Raw genomic sequence first — 20,674 nt, 5'->3', positions numbered from 1 at the left:
GAAGCAGAGGTCAGTGCACATTCTGGCTGAAATTAAACCCACATCCTCCTTTCTCACGGCTATTTGTATTATTTATAAATGCATGAGATGTGTATCAAGAGGGTGGCTGGGAAATGTGCTCTAAAATGCAAAAGCTCTTTGGTCTCCTAGGATACATATGTAGTAATAGTTGTACAGTTATCCATACGGTTTTCCAATACACATCCTAGAAACTCGGTAAACTTCCAGGTAGCTTTTCTAACCGCCTCGCAAAAAAAGGGCTTAGCATTTTGTTGGGCGCTGTGCAGTGCAGGCAAACTCTAAGTTACACAAGCCCTCTGATTAAGACTTTTTAAAAACAAAAAGAGATTAAATACTTCTGAATAACCGAAGGAGAAACAGAGTATCGTCCGTGCATCTGTTCCTTCTTTTTGCTAAATCTGCTCTCAGGACAGTTTGGTCAGGGATAAAAAAGTTAAGATCTCCAGCGTGTAGGTATTTTGAAATAAACTGTACTTAATATTTTCAAGTGGGAATGTTTGCCCTAGAAGAACCATTCCTGTTTCACTCTTTTTCCAGGATTTGGGGAGATGAAGGAGGGAAAGAGAAAAACGGGAGAGCAAGCGAGATGTCCGATTTGACTGTTAGGAGGTTTTTTTAACTGAAGATTTGAAATTGTTGATGATGTGCAGTGGTTTTGTTTGTGCATTTTCTTACCCTAAGCATACTGTGTGTGCCAATGTTTCTGATAATTATTTGGAACAAGGTTTTATAGCTAGTTCATTGCATGCTTTTACCCCCACTCTGTAGCTAAGCAGGAATCTCAGCGCCAAATCATCCCCTGGGTTACATTCACAGGTCTGAAGGGAGTCACGAGGGCAATGGAGAAAGTGGGTCTCTAGCCAGCTGGAGCTCCAGCAGATGTGCTGTTCTCCAAATCCAGCATTCAAACAAACAAATAAACTAAACAAAACAAACAACAAAAAAATCCATCTTCTATTGCATATGGGAAAGACACTGTGATTTCATTTACATAGTGAGAAAACCATTTAAGCTTTATATTTATTTCCATTTAGTAGTAGGAATTGTCTGAAGCTAAAGCAAGACAGCATGCTTTTAAAAAAGTAAATATCAGTTCAAAATTTAACCTTATTGAAACTTCATGTTCAGTTAAACCAGTCTGTATGGACAAGCAGTAGATCTTAAGTTCACGTCTTTCCAGTTCTAAAGTTTATAAAGGGAAATGTATGCAAATCAGTCCTTTTAGCCAAGTATGTTGTATTACTGCGGTAGCTTTCCAGTGTAATTTCATGGTTCTGTGAAAGGTTTTATATTTTCCATCTTAAAATTGTTTAGCTAGGGTGGGCTTTTCAGGATTCTGTCCTTTTCCTGTATGGTTTCTTTACAGTCAGTCAATACACAGAGGCAGACTAGTTGCCTGGGATTCTATTTATTGTTTCTATGTTCGCATCACATATGACTGATAGTAGGAGACAGTGTTGCTTGTAGTTGAGTCTCCTGCTTTAAAAGATGTCTCCTTTGAATGAAAAAGCTCATCTTGTTCTTGACTGCACTTCTGCTTTCAGATTGCACGCAGAAAGGACAGGGTGAAGACTTTAAATTACCCTGTTTCCCCACCTCCTGGTTCATAAAATTGCCAATTATTAGCTTTTTAACTCTCCAGAACAATTAAAATCATAACTGGGTTGTGGGGGTTTTTTTTGTTGGGTTTTGTGGATGTTTTTGTTTAGGTTTGGTTTGGTTTTGGTTTTGGTTTTTCAGGACTAAATAGTTCTTTATAGAAATGCGAAAAGTTGTTTTTCTGACCCAAATAGCTGTGTCTAGCCAGAAGCTAATACCCATACAGCAGACTGGGTCTGTTTTATCTTTGTTCTCTCATACTTACCTATATTACAAGCTTGATGCAGAAGGAACTTTACTCAAGATAAAGTATGAACTCATTTCTAAGTATTCCTTAGCTTTTTAACAACTCTGCCAGGTGAAGGTGACTTGTGGTGTGGTCTCTTTGACCCAACAGGCTGTGTTCCTGGGAGCCACTGGACTGCCCTCAACTTGATAGTGACTTTGAATCATTTCTTACAATATCTGGATTTTATAAACTGGCATTTTTCAGGTGAACTTCTGACTGTTTCCTTGAATGCCTGTTGCTGCTGGTAGGAGCAGAGAAGCTTACAAGTATGTTATTTCCGAATGCTCCATTGCATGCTTGTGCCATTGCACTAACTTGAAGTTATCAACACTGCTGCCTCTGTAAGAAGGGTGTACAGGTGTCTGCAGCAGCACTAGACTTTGTGTAGCATTTCTTGAGTCTCATTGTCTTCATGCACAGTGCTGCTCCCTTTTCATGAAAAAGAGACATATCCCATGGGAATGCATCTTTATCTCAGAGACAGCATAATCTTTGGGGTTCATTTGCAGTAGGAGTGTTGCCTGTGAAGATTTCTGGCTCTTGTACAATATAGCAATAGTTTTAAAAATGTTTCATCTAAGAATCTGGCATAAAAAATGTGAAAGTGTTTGGCATGATTTAAAAGTGTGTGGGGGGGGAATGCAGTAAATGAGAATTTGAATTGTTTAGGTCTGTGAACCAAACCTAACCTAACTTGTTGAGAAGTGCTTGCTTTGGAAAAATTAACATTGTGGTTGGGGAAAGCAAAGATGAGTGTTCTGCAGTCTGAATTGTCAGGCTCATAAAGTCTTTTTTTTTCCAAAAGTAATGCTAACACAGTAATATCCTTCAAAGCAAGACTGGTGTTTTAAGAGCTAGCTCTTAAGGGTTGAATACGTAGAATAAATAAGGAAGTGAAAATTGTATCATCCCCCACAGAAGCTCAAATGCAAAATTTCAAGGTGCTGAGATTGGACAGAGGGAAGGATGAGGAGGAGAAGGCTGGCTCCTTCCCAATGTAGTATGCTTCTGTCAGCCTCTGTTGCTGGAACGATTTTGACCACGGATACAGAAAAGTGGTGCCTGAAGTTAGGAATCTGGACGGCCTGCCCGGTAGGGCTCTTCAGCACATTGCTCCTTTTTCACTCTACCCAAAATGTGGTGAACCAGAATTCCCTACTGACGTGAGTAAATACCTTCTAGATGCTTTGCAAATTTGTGATTAAGTATCTGAGAACTGAAATGCATTTTTCTTTCATAATTCTAGGCTGTTGGGGTTTTGACAACTTAACTTTTGTTTGCTAGACCAGCGTAGCGCTTGGAGCCCTGATCCTTCCCCACTCCACAAAGTTCTCTTGGCCCTTCTCTCTGTTTGCTTGTAGAACAAGGTTTTAACCCTCTTGTTCTTTTATAGGGCAACTTTATTCTAGTTTATTTCTTTACAGGTGTGTGTGTGTGTATATGTATATATATGTTATGTATCATTTCCTCATATGGCTACCAGTTTAATGTTTTACGTAGGTACTAACACTCACATTAATGTTGTGCCATCCTTTTTCTTTGATTTTAATTTGTGCTGCTCACATAGAAGCTAATGATTTTCATTTGTCTGCCTGTTTAGGAATCTTACTATTTTTTGAAAACAAAAATGAGACTACCAAGGAAAGTGGCCAGAAGTGCTGTAACAGCAGTTCAGCACTCACTCCTTCACATTACTCATTCTGCAAGGGGAAGGTAGAAGATTGCCACTTAATATTTAGCCCCTGTCACTCATTTGAGAATACCTAGCAGGACCTGCTGGCCTACTGTGTCTTACTATGCATCATTGCTAACAATTTTCAATTGGATCTTTAAAGACTATTTTTCAGCAGTGCTCTTACTGAAGCAGTTCCTTTCTGAGAGCACTAAAAGGATTCTGAGGGCACACTGCAGCGGCCAACTTTACACCTCAGGCACATAACTAACTGCACTGTAAAAGCCTTCTATCTAAATAGGTGCTGAAATTCTATTAAAAAAGTATATATGCATACATATTTTTAAGCTGCAGTCAGCCAAGCTAATAGGGAAACTAATAGAAATAAGCAGCTGGCAAGCAGGGTTAGGAGACAGAGAAATGTATAGGAAAAATGTTTGGGGATTTTTCATTTTTTTTTTACCCATTCAACAAATGTCTCCACTTGTGATGAGAGTAGAACTAAAAGGGCTGAGGTGGAAAATACATGATTCCTACAGGCAGACTGAAAACAAGCGCGGTGCTGTCTTTGCTTCTGTATTCTTTGTCAAATCTGTATAACCAGACTCAACTTTACATAGTCAACATCCACTTCCCTCTCCAAATTCTGTCTGGAGGCCCCAGACCAAGTACTAGTCTGCTGTGTATGTAAAGACCTGTTTACATACAAAACATTAAAATGGTTTTTATTTAAGAGAATATTTGTATATTTAAGACTACAGCTTCTAGATCTAACACGTTCTTGCTATGCAAATGATGGTGATGTGTGGAGCCATTTATTTTCAGTCTCTGTGTACAGAGTACATCTACTTAAGGTATTGTACCTGTCCATAAGGAGGAGATCTCAATGGAAAGTTTCTAATTTTCTGACATGTGTCCTACAAAATAAGGTGGGCATATTTTGTATAAAGAGCATGGGGGTGGGTTGTGCTCTGCCTTTCCTCTGTGCTCAAAGCTGGGTCATGCAGCTGGCTCTGAAAGTAGCCTTGTACGCAGATGAAAAGGAGAGCTCTGTCTGAAAATTAGGTGGAAATTAAGTTAATATATAGCAGCAACTGAATATATATAATATATAAAATATATATTATATATAATATATAATAATATATAGCAGCAGCAGCTGAAATGTCTTCAGTAGTTACTAGGAAGAGGTGCAGCCATCATGCTAAAGCATTAAGAGTGAAAGAACTTGCATCTGTTGTGGAGTTAATTCCTGTGACAGCTAGCGGATGGCAGCCTAACATCATTCCCAGGCACAGGTAGGAGCTGCTCAGGCATGGCAGTGCTTTCAGCATGTGCTACCTGCTTGCCAAGAGGTGGCCTGAGCCAGCACAGCTTTCCTTGCTCCCTGGTCACACTGGGCTGCAGACCAAGTAGGGTGGTTTTGCAAGTGAACCAGGCACCACACTGTGTTCAGTACCCCTGCTCACAAGCGAAGTCATGTCTCCTGGCTAATCTAGCCTGCCTGTGGAGGTAGATGCTGCTTTAACTGTGGTCTTGAGAAGGCTGTTATTTTCTTCTTTTGTGAAAAAATTCTGTTGTGGTGACACTTATTTTCTTTCATTAGGAAGAAAATAAGCAGTCTCTAGGCTGGGCAGGAAGGGTTAGGGGATTGCCTTATCTCTTCAAGTGATGCTACTAGGTTGCTGTTTGGCAGGCTGAGACTGCAGGCTGAAGCTGCAAACTCATGTCTAGACCATCTACTGCATTCTTTCTCTAGCCATGAGTTGCCATTGGTTCCTTGCAGCTAGTGGGCACTTGCTCCCACAGAGAAGTTTGCTTGCTTTCCTGCAGAGCAAGGACAGCATGTGGCTCACCATTTCTCTGAGCCGTCTCTAAACTGTGTCCTCTTGGCTCCACCTCTCACACAGATCTTAGAAACCCTTGTTTGGAGAGAGATTGTTCTTTTTTGTTAGCTTAGTAGGAGGTAGCTTCATTTATTTTTGTGAGGTGTGTGAGCTAAAGAATTGCTTAGTAACAGCATAGTTTACATTTCAAAATGGTTTTCCACCATCACTTGGGTTGTGGTTGATGGAACAAACCAGCTCGAACATGTTACGCAAGGTGGCATACACCCAAAGGAAGAGGCAGAGCTGGTGTTCCTCCCTGAAAATAGTTCGTCCTGCAGTTTAACCACCCAGAAAGTTCTTTTATCCCTATTTCCACACCTCCACCCCCAGCTTCTCTCTGTCATCAAAGCCATTTTGTGATTAATCCAAATGTCGTCTTCCTGAAGTTTCTCCGTGCACACCTGTATGGATGTGGTCTGGTTATATAGGGGAGAAGAATAAAGGGAATGTAGCTCACCGTTTCCATCTTCATTTTCTTTGAATCGCTTCAGCTCCTTAGAATCTGAATTACTCAAATCAAATTCTCTCTGTGCATACCCAGAAACCAGCTACATTTAATTTGCTTGAGTGTTTTCTGTTCATCCACAAAAGTCCCCATTTCAGGGCAAAGTGCAGAGGGGAGGGCTTTCCAGAAGGTTTAGCATCTTGATAGACAGCTTTCTGCTGCCTTCATCTCTCCAGACAGAAAGGGAGGCACATATGGCAAGGGCTGGTAGACAGATTGCATTGCAGAAAATAACTATGGCAGATAGCAAATGTTTTTCTTGCCTTTCTCCTGTGCTCCATTAGTGAGAAGAAAGCCTCTCTAGTTGTCTCCTTGAGGTGGATTTTTGACTGCTGGGGTACCTGGGTTTTTTTGTTCCCACTGGCTATAGAAGCCCACACATTGCAAGAGTGGTAATGAGACACTGCTTTTGTTGTCTTCTTCGCACTAGGAAGGAAATTTGTCTTTGGCTCTGCTGACAGGTGAGTGTGGCTTTTTCGCTTTCATTTCGCTTTGAGGTTTTGGGGTTTTGGTGGTGGTGGCGGCGGGTTTTTTCACTGCTGAAAAAAATCTCAGAAGGGAATTAGGATCTTGAAGAAGGTTTCATCCAGAATGTTTTTATACTCTCAGGCCTACAAAGTTGCAAATGTGCTCAGTTGTTGGGAGACGCACTGGCATCCTGAGACCCCATTCGTCCCACATTTGGTGGGTTTTGCAGCGGGATGGCTTCTGATACCAAGTAGGGTTAGCCCCCCAGAAAAAGGCTCTTCCCTTTCTACTTAGGGGAAAATTGAATGTAGGTAGAAAAAATGGATCTTCAGAGTTGTAAAAGCACTTGTAAAGGCCATGCCTGCAGAGCAGAGAGTCCAAGTTCAAGTCCTTTCTCCTCTGGGGCTCAAATATCTGCAAGCCAGGAAAGCAGCCCAACCATCTGAACCTGGGCAGATCTCATCTATCTTGCCTTGTGTATCTGTCTTCTTACTTTTTCAGCACTCCTCTTGTTTTAGTAAGAACATGCCAAGTTTAATCTGTAGATGTGTAAAGGTATCTTTGTTAAAGACTCATACTCAGGTCTCCTCCTTTTCTGAGATGATTTGTCAGCTGTATTTGCTATAAGGAACAGATATTCTGTTGTGGAGACTTTTGTAGATTCACAATCCTCATCTTCCTTGTCTCGCTTGAGACACATTTGACTAAAGTAAAGCTATTTTAATCCCCTAGTCCCAAAATAGAAGCCATTCCATTTGTGCCATAAAAAATGACTACAGGGTGATCTTTGCGTGTTTGAAGTAAAACGCTCTGCCCACTTGTTTCATCTCTGGATACTGTGTCCTTCTCTTACCTCCTGTCATCCCCTGGTGTTGAGCGTCCCTGGGTTTGAGGGGCTAGTTTTGGGAAGCAGGTCTCATTGATCCTAGGGCTGGATGGCCTTGCACTTCCCCTTTCTTTGCATGCCTTTGCTCTCTGGTGTGATGGTTGTTCAGACCCTGTAAGCCTCAACAGGCAGCCATGGGGCAGAGAGGTCCCACCCTGGCCTGGCAGCATGGTCTCACACACACCACTATACAGTGAGAGCCCTTAACATCACAGCAGTAATTAAAGCCTGTAGCCCCCCGTTGCCATGGAAACACAGCACTCCACAAATAACCTAACACAACTTACGGTCCTATTAATTTTCCCAAACCTTCCTTGTTTGCCAGGTTTAAGCAGGGTTTCAGTTCACAGTCTGGAAAAATGCCATACCCTGGAAATACCCAGCAAGGGGAGCACTTGTGTGCTTCTTTTAGGATACTGCCTGTGAAAACCCACACCCATGAGGCAGGGAAGGAAGACCATTGCCTGCAACCTGTTGCCTTTGTAGTGATGGTGCCACATCAACATCTGGTGTAGGACTGAGGTCTTGGTTTTGTGGGCATTACTTTGATGAAGCAAAAAGACAAGCACAGAGGCAAAGAAATGATCAGTGGAGTGATGGTTTTACTGCAAGCCCAGCCATGCCTGGCTGTGGTTCAGTGGCACAAAGTCACCATTCAGGCACAATTTTATTTAGCTTGAATATAAAAAATCCCAGTCTTTCTGCTGAATGACTTCAGAAAAAGTGGAGAAGGACTGCTCATTGATACCAAAAATAGGTGTGTTGGATAATTGGCATGCGGTGACAGTGTGGCTGCAGCATTAGCAGGAATCTGTCCCAGCCTAATTGCAGTGCTTTGCCCATCTCTTGTAGCTTTTTTGCCTGACATTGAGCTGCCAGATGCCATTTTTTGACACTTTCAGTTGTTTGTGTTGTCAAAAGAGGAAGTGTCTAACAGGATTACTGTCTCTTAAACTTGGTCCAGAACTGAATTGGCACTCGGTGTTTGAAGACAGTGCAGCCGTCAGATATCAATATAATTAACATGGATATTGTAAAGCCAGTGTAAGTTGCTCGTTCTGCTTCACTTGTTTGCTGTATGGCTTTAATATTACAGCAGAAATTACATCTAATGAGCTAGGTCATGCTTATTGGAAGATGTGGAATAAAATTTCCCCCCTCTAGTGCTGTGCACTAGCTATTAATTCTCATCATGTTTTTACAGTTTTAACTTTCTCTTATTCATCCACTCAGGCTAGGGTCTGCTTTGAAAACAGTTGTGAATCATCAGCCTGATGCTGTAATTCCTGTGAAGAACACTGGACTGGGAACTAAGAACTTAAGTTTAATTGGTTATGATGTGGTTTTAAGCACTGGGTATACCCACGGTCCCGTTTCCTTCTCCCTGGGCTCGTGTCAGGCCACCCCTGGCTTCTGGGAGATCCTGTTCACAGCCCTGGTGCTTGAACAAAGCAGCAGACGAGTCCTTCCTAGCTATCTGGGACACTCAAGTGCTGTGACCATGGATACTTCAGAAATCTGGAGACATTTTAAAATTCAGCCTACCTTTCCTGAATTCCAGGGTAATGATCATACTGTTGTTCAGTTAATGATCGTAGAATCCACTGGGTTGGAAATACCATTAAAGGTCATCTAGTCCAACCCCACTACAGTAAGCTGGGACATCCCCAACCAGATCACATTGCTCAGAGTTCCATATTATGTGCTGCCTTGCAAGTACAGGAAAGGGCTACCTGAGTTTAGGGTCATATTAAACCTTCACCATAGCTGTTAAACTTCTTTCCATATCCTCTGTTTCCCTGCTGTGGAGGAAAAGGATATGCTCTGGTGAGACCTCACCTGAAGTACTGTGTGCAGGTCTGGAGCCCTCAATATAGGAAGAACATGGACCTGATGTAGAGGGTCCAGAGGAAGGACATGAAAATGATCAGGGGGTTGGAGCACCTCTGCTACAAGGACAGGCTGAGGGAGCTGGGGTTGTTCAGCCTGGGGAAGAGGAGGCTCTGGGGAGACCTTGGGGAGACCTAATAACAGCCTTCCAGTACCTGAAGGGGGCCTACAGGAAGGATGGAGAGACACTGCTTCCAAAAGCCTGAAGTGACAGGACAAGGGGCAGTGGCTTCAAACTTCCAGGAGTTTAATCAGAGAATTTAGAATTAGATTACTTAAACCTCTAAGAGCATTTGTTGTAAAATACATATTTCTATTAGCTTCAGACTGAAACTAGGGTTAATTATTTGTCGCTTAAGTGAAAAAGGAGACAACCATAGTAAAAAGGCTAAGTTATTGCTACAGATCTGGTTGGCTTGGGGTTTGTTAGTGGGTTTGGGGTGGTTTTTTTTATAGTGTCCATTCAGACAGAAGGAATAAACATTGTGAAATCTGATGTAGGTATAAAGCCTGACATCCTATGCTTTTGTAAAAATGTGTCACGCTTTTCCAAAGAACGTTAGTTGAATCGATAAGTCAGCACTAGAGGAGGCCTAAGGATAAGGCTGTCTTTTTGAGTCCACAATCAGTCTCATGCACACTCCACTTAAAAAAAAAAATGAAATAAAAATGTGCAGTTGGATGGCCAGTCCCAAGTGGATTGTGGCTCAAAACTGAAAGCAGGGCACCACCTGCACTGTTTGGCTGTTGTAATGAAGTCCCAGGAGAATTATTTCCTGGGGAATTGTATGACTGGAGTAACAGGCCTTGCTGGCTCTTTTCCCTTCTTTAATTTTTCACTAATTCTACCTGGTTTTCCTGCTTGCAGTTCTCCTGAGCTGATACCGTCCTGTGGAGAGGGTGATCTGCAGTGATAAGAAAGAGAGCAAACAGCAGAAGCGAGGCACAGAGAGGGTTGGAATAGGCTGCGGTGTTATGGATTTCAGGGATACAGTGCTTTACATCAGTGAAATTATACCCTGCCTGCCATCTCAATTGTTGCTCAGACCACAAATACTGTGTTGTGGATTTTGTAAATCGGTTGATATTTTGCTGGGAACAGCTTGTAAAAAGTATTGGGATTGACAATTAGGCAGCTGTGGCATATAATCAATACAAATCCTCGTGACTGATTCCTCAGTCATGGAACAGACTTGCCCCAAATGCAGCACAGCAGTGAGGGAAGCAGACAGCAATATGAAAGCAAAGAAATCTTGAGAGGTTTTTAAATTATTATTTTTTTCAGTTGAGGGCTTTTTTTTTTTTTGGTGGGGGGGTGGTTTTGTTGTTGTTGATGATGATGCTTGGGGTTGTTTTTTGTTGTTTCTTTTGGGTTTGTTTGAATCTTCATGTTGTTTCTCCTACAGCTCTGCCAGCAGAAAGCTGGTCGGAAGGTGGTCATGTCAGCTGCAGAAGCAGTGGTAGGATTAGTCTGCGTGGTATTTATTGGTGGTTTAAGCTAACTGGTAGCTCTGAGAAGCAGCTGGAGGCAGCCACCAGCAGAAACAGCCTGCCCCTGGCTTGAAGTGGCACCTCCACAGCAAGCACAGCCGAGGGCACTTGACCTTGCATCAGCAGCATTAAGACACTGGCATGGGACAGTTGTAGGAACAGGTCTGTCTGCTCACTGCCTTCAGTGGTGAGCAAAAGAGAGTGACTGCCCATGTTTCATTGAGGATATAAAGTCTTGTGGTTTCAGTAAGCATGTCTTGTCTCTGGATGTACCTTTCCTAAGAAAGAAGGCTTCTTGTAACTTAAAACATGTCAATGAAAGCCTGATTGCTCAACAGCTTTCTTATTGTCCTTTTTGTTCATAATTTATAGTAAGTTGCCTTTAAAAAAAAAGGTTTTGGCGCACAAAAGGATTTAATTACAATGTTCTGAAAGAGGGCTACAAATATCTTAACCACAGCATGTATATGGCCAAAGTATCTCATGGATTTATTTGCTTTATGACAGTGTCTGATGCTCTGTAGCAGACTGCCATCTGAGTCATGTAGACTTGAAAAGGACAGAAATGCTAGAAGCCTTCAGGAGGGTGAATTCAGGATGCTCACAGTCAGAGGTCAACTGCAGTGCACAGAACAGTCCCTGGTTTTTTTCTCTCTAGCCTTACTGATGTGGGACTTACTCCGTGGTTACTTGCATAAGGTGGAAGCATCCTAGTTGTCGTCAGTAGAAGGAATGGGTCGAGTACTGTGTCCAGTTCTGGGCCCCTCAGTTTAGGAAGGATGTTGACTTGCTGGAACGAGTCCAGAGAAGGGCAACGAAGTTAGTGAGGGGCTTGGAACACAAGCCCTATGAGGAGAGACTGAGGGAGCTGGGGCTGCTTAGCCTGGAGAGGAGGAGACTCAGGGGTGACCTTATTGCTCTCTACAACTACCTGAAGGGGGGTTGTAAACAGACAGAGGTTGGTCTCTTCTCCCAGGCAGCCAGCACCAGAACAAGAGGACACAGTCTCAGGCTGCGCCAGGGGAGGTTCAGGCTGGAGGTCAGGAGGAAGTTTTACACAGAGAGAGTGATTGCCCATTGGAATGGACTGCCCGGGGAGGTGGTGGAGTCGCCATCACTGGAGGTGTTCAGGAGGAGACTTGACAGGGTGCTTGGTTACATGGGTTAGTTGATTAGGTGGTGTTGGATGACAGGTTGGACGCGATGATCTTGAAGGTCTCTTCCAACCTGGTTTATTCTATTCTACTCTATTCTATTCATTTGAGCAAGGCACTCTTACAATGAGTTTCTCGGCCTGTTGCTGGCACGGGTATCCCCAAATACAACACAACACTGCTCCTCTCCTATTGCCCTGAATGGTGCAACAATTTGGTAAAGTCAAAAATCAATGCAGTGTTTTTCTGGAACGTTTATCTGCTTTATTTTGTGTTACATAAAGAACAGCCCTTAGATGGGTCCTGTCCCTTTTGCATTAATCTAGGAGCACGAACGCAGAGCGAGAGCTGTGGTTTGAGCTCGAGGGCCCCGTGCGCCGCTCTCCTTATCCGCTCTGCAATCTTTGGGCTCTTACATAATATGTTTAAGACTGGTTTTTGTGTAATCTCTTTTGGGGTCTCATTTTGCATTCTTAGTCTCCACTACCAAAGAACCGCTACGCTTTTCCCTCGTGAAATCCTTTCCAGAAGGTGCACATTATCTACTACAAGGCAGGGCCGTGCTGAGCATCAATTTCCACAGCAGAATAGAAGCCTGGATTACAAATTGCTATTTAATCCTTTTTGCGTCAAAGGATATAATAATCCTTGTAAAATGTGCTGTAAGTCTTGTGCTCGGCTGTGTGAGGTTAAGGGGCAAAAACCAAAACAAGGGATTCTCAAGTAAGACACGGTGGAATGTGTGCGCTCCACATGAATTTCAGAATGTATTTATGACTACATTTTGTCAGCTAAAAATAAAGCTGATGGGCTGGTACCTAGACTAGCAGTTGTCAGTTCTCCGTACACTTGCTACTACTCTGCTGGAATACAGTAAATGTCTGTCCTGAGTGCTGCCTGCTGAATTGCAGTAAAGATTTTAGGCACAAAGTAAACATTGCTCAGGTTCGATTACTATTTTTACCACCAATGAGAACATTTACCAAAACTAATGACTGAGGACATCTCTCTTAAAAGCATTTCTTTTCTAAGTCATCCTGTTAGGAGTGATTTTTCTAAAGGAGAGAAGGGTAGATAAGGTGGGGAGGTGCAAGGATTTAGTGTTTGAAATTGCAGACTGATGGTTACACAGTTTCCCAAGCAGGCAGTTGGTTTAAGAAAAGGCAAAATTGAATAACTTACAGAGTTTGAAAAATAAATTCTAGAGTGACAGACCTACAGTCCTTTGTCTGACTTGTACTCAGCACTGCTTAGGCCACACCTTGAGTACTGTGTTCAGTTCTGGGCCCCTCAGTTTAAGAAGGACATTGAGACACTTGAGCATGTCCAGAGAAGGGCAACGAGGCTGGTGAGAGACCTCGAGCACAAGCCCTATGAGGAGAGGCTGAGGGAGCTGAGATTGTTTAGCTTGGAGAAGAGGAGGCTCAGGGGAGACCTTATTACTGTCTACAACTACCTGAAGGGTGGTTGTAGCCAGGAGGGAGTTGGTCTCTCCTCCCAGGCAACCAGCACCAGAACAAGAGGACACAGTCTCAAGCTGCAGGGGAAGTTTAGACTCAAGGTGAGGAGAAAGTTCTTCACTGAGAGAGTTGTTAGCCATTGGAATGTGCTGCCCAGGGAGGTGGTGGAGTCACCATCCCTGGAGGTGTTCAAGAGGGGATTGGACACGGCACTTGGTGCCATGGTTTAGTTATGAGGTCTGTGGTGGCAGGTTGGACTTGATGACCTTTGAGGTCTCTTCCAACCTTGGTGATTCTGTGTGTGTGATTATTGTCACATCGAGTATGCTGTGATTCTGTTAGATAAAAAGCAAAACAGGCTACTGTTTGGAACCACTAGCTTCATATTACTGTTTTATTGGATACTTCTATTACTAGTTGATGTATGTTCTAAATCAAATATGGATAGAATGGGTCCCTCTTACTGTGTAGCAACCCACAGAGAAAACCTGAAGGTAAGTGGTGACTTATATGCAATATGACTAATGGAAAGGACAGCGTAAGCAGTTTGCTGCTGTTGATGTATTTAGACCTTCAATGTGTGATATTCTACATGAATAGTCAAAATTCAAACGGGAGGGTAGGACCAGGTTAAAATCATAATCTCATATTAAAGAAAACTTCTAATTACTTGATGATATAACCATTATTCCACAGCAGAGTGTTTTTGTGCTAGACGCTAATTGCATGCTCCTGGCATGATGTTGCATTACGCAGTGTCCTTGCTGTCACAAACTGGTCATCTTGCAGGTGAAAACTGCAGTGCAGCAGCTGTTATGAAGCTGTAAAACATTTCTGTTGTAAAAGGAATTGTACTTGTGAATGGTTTTTTCTTGCTGCCCTCCATGAAAAACTTACAGAAACCAGAAATATTCCCTCTGTTGTGTTTTGGTAAACTCAGATGATGTCGAAAGTTCAGACAAGACCTTTCCTAACTCATTCAAAATTAATATTTTTTATTGATTTGTTTCAGAAAATGACACTTGATTGAAAAGCATAAATCACCCTGGAAGAAGTTTTCTCTGAGCTTTACGTGAGCAACCTCATCGTATGAGGAGGAGGATCCGTCAGCCTTCATAGCTGTACAATGGGGACTACAGGTGAAGACATGGCTTCAGTGGAGCAGAATGCCTCCTTGAACCCTCTGTGCTTCGAGTGTGGCCAGCAGCACTGGACAAGGGAGAACCACCTCTACAACTACCAAAACGAAGTGGATGATGACTTGGTCTGCCACATTTGCCTTCAGCCCTTGTTGCAGCCATTGGACACTCCCTGTGGACATACTTTCTGCTACAAGTGCCTAAGGAACTTTCTGCAGGAGAAGGATTTCTGCCCGCTGGATCGAAAAAGACTCCATTTTAAACTCTGCAAAAAATCCAGCATTCTGGTTCATAAACTGTTAGACAAACTGTTTGTTTTGTGCCCCTTCTCTTCTGTCTGTCAGGAAGTCATGCAGCGATGTGACCTGGCGGCACATCTCAAAAACAGGTGAGTGGTGCAGTTGCTTACATTGCATGTTCCTTACACTCTTGGTAGGCCAGTTAGTGTAGCAGTAGAAACTGGGGGCAGGACTGGGGAGAGGGTGGATTTTAAATTCAGAGTAGAAGGCCACAGGAAATGGTCAGTCTGCAACTGTGCACAGCCAGAGCACTGGATCCCATTTTGAGCATTGCACCACAAATAGAGAACACTTGGAGAGAGTCATGAGGAGAATGATGTGACTCACTAGATGTCTCAAAACCATGATTTAGCAGAAAAAGTTAGTGGGGGTTGTGTATCATAAGGGAAAAAGGCTGAGGGATGGCAAAAATGAGAAACATGCAAACTCTCTCTGTGAAGAAGAAGGAAACAGTGCATAGGAGCAAAGGAGATTTAGTTCAAATTTTAGGAAAAAACCAATTTGTAATAGTCCAGCACTGGAATAGATTCCTTGGGTGGTGGTGGTGGTGGTTGTGTATTCCTCACTATCAGAAATGTTTATGAATGTGTTAAACCAAACATTATCAGGAAGCATGAAATTGATTATGCTTTGAGGTAGGCAGATGGACAAGGTATCTCTTGAGACTCCTGCAAGTTCTACTTTTTTCTCTGATTTAAAAAAACCAAAATCTGTTTGCTGAAGAAGTTTGATGATTTATCATGTGAGCAATGATGTAGTTTCTAGGACTTTTTCTTTGTTTTATTGCTTATGAAACACTTCTGACACACCGCTAGTTCTGTAGAAACTCATCACCTCACACCAGGGAGAAGTTTTGGTGCAGCTTTCATGACTGATTTTGTGTTGGAGAGATACATTCCAGTATTGCCTGCACCTAAATATTTAGGAGCTTATTTTGAATGGTTAATAATTGTATAGTTCTGCTTTATGCCATCCTACTCTAAATACTTAAAGGAGGCCATCACAGAAAGAGGTAAATGATCTAAGGTTGGATCAGTATCACAGTATCACAGTATAACTTAGGTTGGAAAGGACCTCGAGGATCATTGAGTCCAACCTATCAACACAGACCCCATGACTAGACCATGGCACCAAGTGCCACATCCAATCTCCTCTTGAATGCCTCTAGGGACTGATGATTGTGGTCCCTTCCAACCTGGTATTCTATGACTATCAAAATCAGACAGAATGATTCTTCATACTGGATGGAACAGTGCACTTTGCTCTTACAGCAAAGAAATTGCCTCTGTACCATGTGTGCAGCACTGTGTTACGTGAGGATGTTTTGTTCTCCTCCATAAGACAATGACATTTTTCTAATGTTAAAGCTAAAACCAGGTGGAATTAATGAGCCAGGGCTAAAAAAATACTATGCAAATCTCTGCCAAATAACTTTAAACTGTTTAGAGCCTTCTGAAATTATAAGAGGGATGTAGTGAAGAGTTATGTAGAGAGGGGAGTTATGTATTTGAAGGAAGTTCATCTCACTTCAAAGGATCCAGTTCAGGTGAATTGCATCTGCTGTCAGAAAATATTCCCTGTGTACAACTCAGTGCTGTTTGAAAGCCTGTGTTCATTTTGCAGAGAGGTTTCAGAAAAATGCGTAAGTGTCCCTTCAGGAAAAAACAAAAGGCGTCAAGCCCATAAGATTAAGCATTGTTCACATCCATTGTACACAGACAAAAAGCACTAAGGAAATGTCATTCTCTATGTCAGTGGTTTTGTCAGCAGCATTCATAGAAACAAACACATTTTCTGGTGACTCTTCATGAAAATGGATGGTACAAATCCTGACTTTCTTTAATTACCAACTGAGATGAAATCGTTTTGGTCTTTAGTTTGAAAAACAGCCTGCGTAAACTGTAACAATTTCCCATTTCATGAGGCTGTTTTCATGGTTTGGTGGTCCTATCTATGCCAGCAAAGAGCCCTCCAGGTTAGGATTGAAAACCCTGGGCCCAGAGGGAGGGACAGTGGCGGCTGCTGTGGGATTTGGAGAGGCTTCCTTTCCTGTCACCCTCCCCAGAAGGAGGGTGCAATTAGCTGTGTGCCTCCTCTGCCTGCCCTCAGTCTGTTCCAGCAACACTAGCAACCACCTGGACAGTAAGGGTTTTTTTGAGAGGTACATGGATCTACCCCGTGAACTTCTTTCCAAGCCTTGGTCTTTGTTCATTTGGAGACTTTTGAAGACCACCTTGGGTGAAGGGTGACAGAATAGAATAGAATAGAATAGAATAGAATAGAATAGAATAGAATAGAATAGAATAGACCAGACCAGACCAGACCAGACCAGACCAGACCAGGTTGGAAGAGACCTTCAAGATCATCGTGTCCAACCTATCATCCAACACCACCTAATCAACTAAACCATGCAACCAAGCACCCTATCAAGTCTCCTCCTGAACACCTCGAGTGATGGTGACTCCACCACCTCCTCGGGCAGCCCATTCCAATGGGCAATCACTCTCTCTGTGAAGAGAGAGTGGAGTCTCCTCCTCATGGAGGAGACGAGGAGTCCGGCATGATGTGGTTGTGTGCACAGGCTAGTGCTCCACAGAGAAGGGGAAGAGAGCAGCCATTGCCTGCCTTGGAAACAGTTTTTTCACATGTGTATTTCCAGTATACTGTTTTTCACATTCACATCCTGAGGACTCCTGGGGATTCAGAGCCTGGTAGGACCTTGGGCATGCAGGACTGTGGTGAGCCTGGAGCTGCCTAGGTTTTGTGGGTCGTTGTACTCTCGACATGAATGTACACATGTGCTATGGGGACGATCTAGGAGCCTTTCTGAGGTTTTCTTCCCCCTTTCTTTTTATTTCTTCACATGGTTTCCATGCTAGCTTAAGCTCTAAGTTTTTTTTCCCCTTCAGGAAAGTAATTTCCAATCTTTATGACAACTTGGGAATTGCGAGGAAGCCGAACTGTTTGTTCAATTTATAATCCGAATAATAAACTGATTTGATTTCAGTAAAAAACAAGATGCTAACAAGACTCCTGCTACACATTTGGTTCATATCCTCACTCCCCACTCTCCCTCATTTCTTCACTCCATTTTCTTGGGTTGGCATCTCTTTGAATAATATTAGGGCTATTTACAGAAGGGCCACACAATTTGTTTCTACGTGGAACACGATGTATGCTTTCTTTAGGTACGTATGAAATATTGATTTACTTAATGCACCAGGTTATTATGAAATCTGAGTGAGCTGAGTCACTAGCTTCCCCTGTTTGCAGGCTGAAAACAAAAGCTTTCCATTGCAGAAGAGTGCTCATTTTAAATTCTTTCTGCTGCCTTGGGATGCCGATACGCATTTTGAGTATATGGTAATTTACAGTTTTCAATTAAGTTTATTTGCAAACACCTCAACACCTGTAAAATATCATTGCTGACATAAATGATGGCAGCAGCTGCAAAGTTGGAATTTGATTTTGTATGGATTAGTGAATCCAGTAAAATTCTGGCACCCATTGTTATGTGTAGGAAAGAAATCACAAATTCATTATTATGATGATAATTCTCAGCACAGATTAATCTAAACCATCTCAACAAGCCCTTACAAGAGTTATTTTGTGTTTCTAAGAAATGCAGAATGGTTGCTTAGCTTTCACTGTCTAAAAGCCTTCACACTTAGGTTTTCCAGTGTGGTTTTAATGAGCTCCATTTGAGCAGAAAAGCTGGGAGAAAATGTCACCATATCCACCAGGCACCTCAGAGTGTTAAGGTCATTGCAAGCTGTTCCAGCAAGGAGGTGAGAGGCATGAGACACAAACGTGATTACTTCATGGTCACTAATTGCTCTCCATGACACCTTGCTGTATAAAGAAAATATTCTTGACTTACCAGCTCTTCAGTTTCATCAGATTCACTTTCGTTGTTTTAAAAATTAAACACAACTCACATAATCTGTTTTAAAGGGAAAAAAAATAGATGAGTTTCATAGTTTCATTCAGGGTTGGAAGGGACCACAATGATCATCTAGTTCCAACCCCCCTGCCATGGGCAGGGACACCCTACACTAGATCAGGCTGGCCAGAGCCTCATCCAGCCTGCTCTTAAACACCCCCAGGGACGGGGCCTCAACCACCTCCCCGGACAACCCATTCCAGGGCTTCACCACTCTCATGATGAAGAACCTCCTCCTCACATCCAGCCTGAATCTCCCCACCTCCAGCTTCATTCCATTCCCCCTAGTCCTATCACTACCTGAGATCCTGAGAAGTCCTTCCCCAGCCTTCCTGTAGGCCCCCTTCAGATACTGGAAGGCCACAATTAGGTCACCTCAGAGCCTTCTCTTCTGCAGACTGAACAGCCCCAACTCCTTCAGTCTGTCCTCATAGGAGAGGTGCTCCAGCCCTCCGATCATCCTTGTGGCCCTTCTCTGGACATGTTCCAGCATCTCCACATCCCTCTTGTAATAGGAGTAATACTGAGTTGTACTGATTTGCCCAGTCTTTTGATACAGAACATTTGTTACTGTTCAGTAAAGCGCCACTGCTGCTTCTAGTATGAAAAGTAAATTTACCAGAAGGGAATCTGACCCAACAAAACCCAAAAAATATTACTGAGCTTTTGTGCATATGATTTTAATTCAGGGAATTACTTATAGATTGTTCAGACCCGAAGAAACTCAGCTGCACAAAAACATACTCTGAAATTCGTATCACCTTTTAATGAGAGGGTTAGGTATTGTGTTTAAGTATTGCTTTTGAGTTGGGCATCAATTGCCTCCTCCCATATTCTCTTATGGTGGTTTAAGCTATCATTTTGGATGGCAACATTTCCCTAAATGTTTTAATGTTAGTGTTAACAAGCCAATTTTAGTTCAGGTTAAGTTGAACTCTTGTATAGATCTTATTTTCTGGAACTGAAGAAATTATTTGAGTTATTCACCGTGTGTCAGTCAGCATGCATATGGCTTTAGAATACCAAGATTCCAGGTGAAAATTAATTGTATAGAACAGAATTTTATTATTCCAAGTCTTGGCAATCCCACTTACTTGGGTGTTCAGCTGCTGCTGAGTCCTGTTCTTCCCACCCAGTCCTGTGTTAGCTGTGAGTACTGTCCCTACCCTGCTCTTTGTAGCACTAGGAGAAGCAAAAAGGATCTGTAGGATTTAGCCTTCTTCAGGCAGGTCTTTTCTTACACCTGAGTAAGTGGATAGGCAACAGTTTCAGAGTTTCTTGATGCCCAATGGACTCGCTCAATTGCTGGAAAGGTGAAGGGTCTTTCTGTGATCCTTCTCAGCTCTGAAGTTACCTGGCTTCTTGCAGTCTTCTTAAGTCATTTGGTCTCAGAGAGAAATGTGCAACAAATCCACACTTCTTTCTTTTTCTTGAGTTTTCTGTAATCCCCAAACCTAGGTAACTCCTCCCAATCACCTTTTATCCCTCTTCCCCCCATGTTTTTTCTTCTTTTTTTTCCTTTCTTTTTCTTCTGGCTAAATTAAACCCAGGACCCAAACACTTAACTTTCCAAAGCAGCACCATGTTTTACTCTGACTTGCAGCTGCAAATCTTGCCAGAATTACTGCTTAAGGTCACTTTGCTGGCAAAGTTTTATGAGCAATAGCAAAGGCATTTGGGTTGCTTCTCTGCAGTCTTTGCTTAAATTCAGCTTCTACTTGGAAAACAAGTTAGTGCAACTGGTTTGAGGCTTTTTGGCATGTTTGCTTTTATCGAACCTCTAGACTGGGCTGAAGCTGATGGCATAAGTTACAATCAAGTCTTTCTTTTCAGTAGTCAGTGAGCAAATGTGCCTTTTGAGTCCCTGCTGTTATTTCATGGAATACACTGTAAACTACATCTTAATTTTGTATGAAAGCTCTTTTTATCTGCAGAGATGGATTGCTGCCTGTGTTCCAAGAAATCAGCT

The 20,674-nt window shown here is 42.6% G+C and overlaps 1 protein-coding gene across 5 annotated transcripts in view; it reads left to right on the top strand.

Moving 5' to 3' along the window:
• Positions 1–20,674, top strand: part of LNX2 (ligand of numb-protein X 2) — a 69,238-nt gene that overhangs the window by 23,169 nt on the left and 25,395 nt on the right. For 2 of the 5 annotated variants that reach the window (XM_068170196.1, XM_068170199.1), the window contains exon 2: positions 14,337–14,851. In XM_068170196.1, the coding sequence (XP_068026297.1) occupies positions 14,451–14,851 (401 nt within the window). In that variant the 5' untranslated portion in view covers positions 14,337–14,450. Of the gene's footprint in view, positions 1–2,895; positions 3,073–6,145; positions 6,437–14,336; positions 14,852–20,674 lie in introns of those variants that run through there. The other 3 variants (XM_068170200.1, XM_068170198.1, XM_068170197.1) reach the window with 3 other exon arrangements.

This window comes from Melanerpes formicivorus, unplaced genomic scaffold, assembly GCF_026170545.1.
Source record: "Melanerpes formicivorus ecotype bairdi unplaced genomic scaffold, bMelFor1.0.p_v2 SCAF_292, whole genome shotgun sequence".
Lineage (NCBI taxonomy): Eukaryota > Metazoa > Chordata > Aves > Piciformes > Picidae > Melanerpes > Melanerpes formicivorus.
Note: the sequence above shows the minus strand (reverse complement) of the source record. Positions and strands in the feature narration are given on the sequence as shown.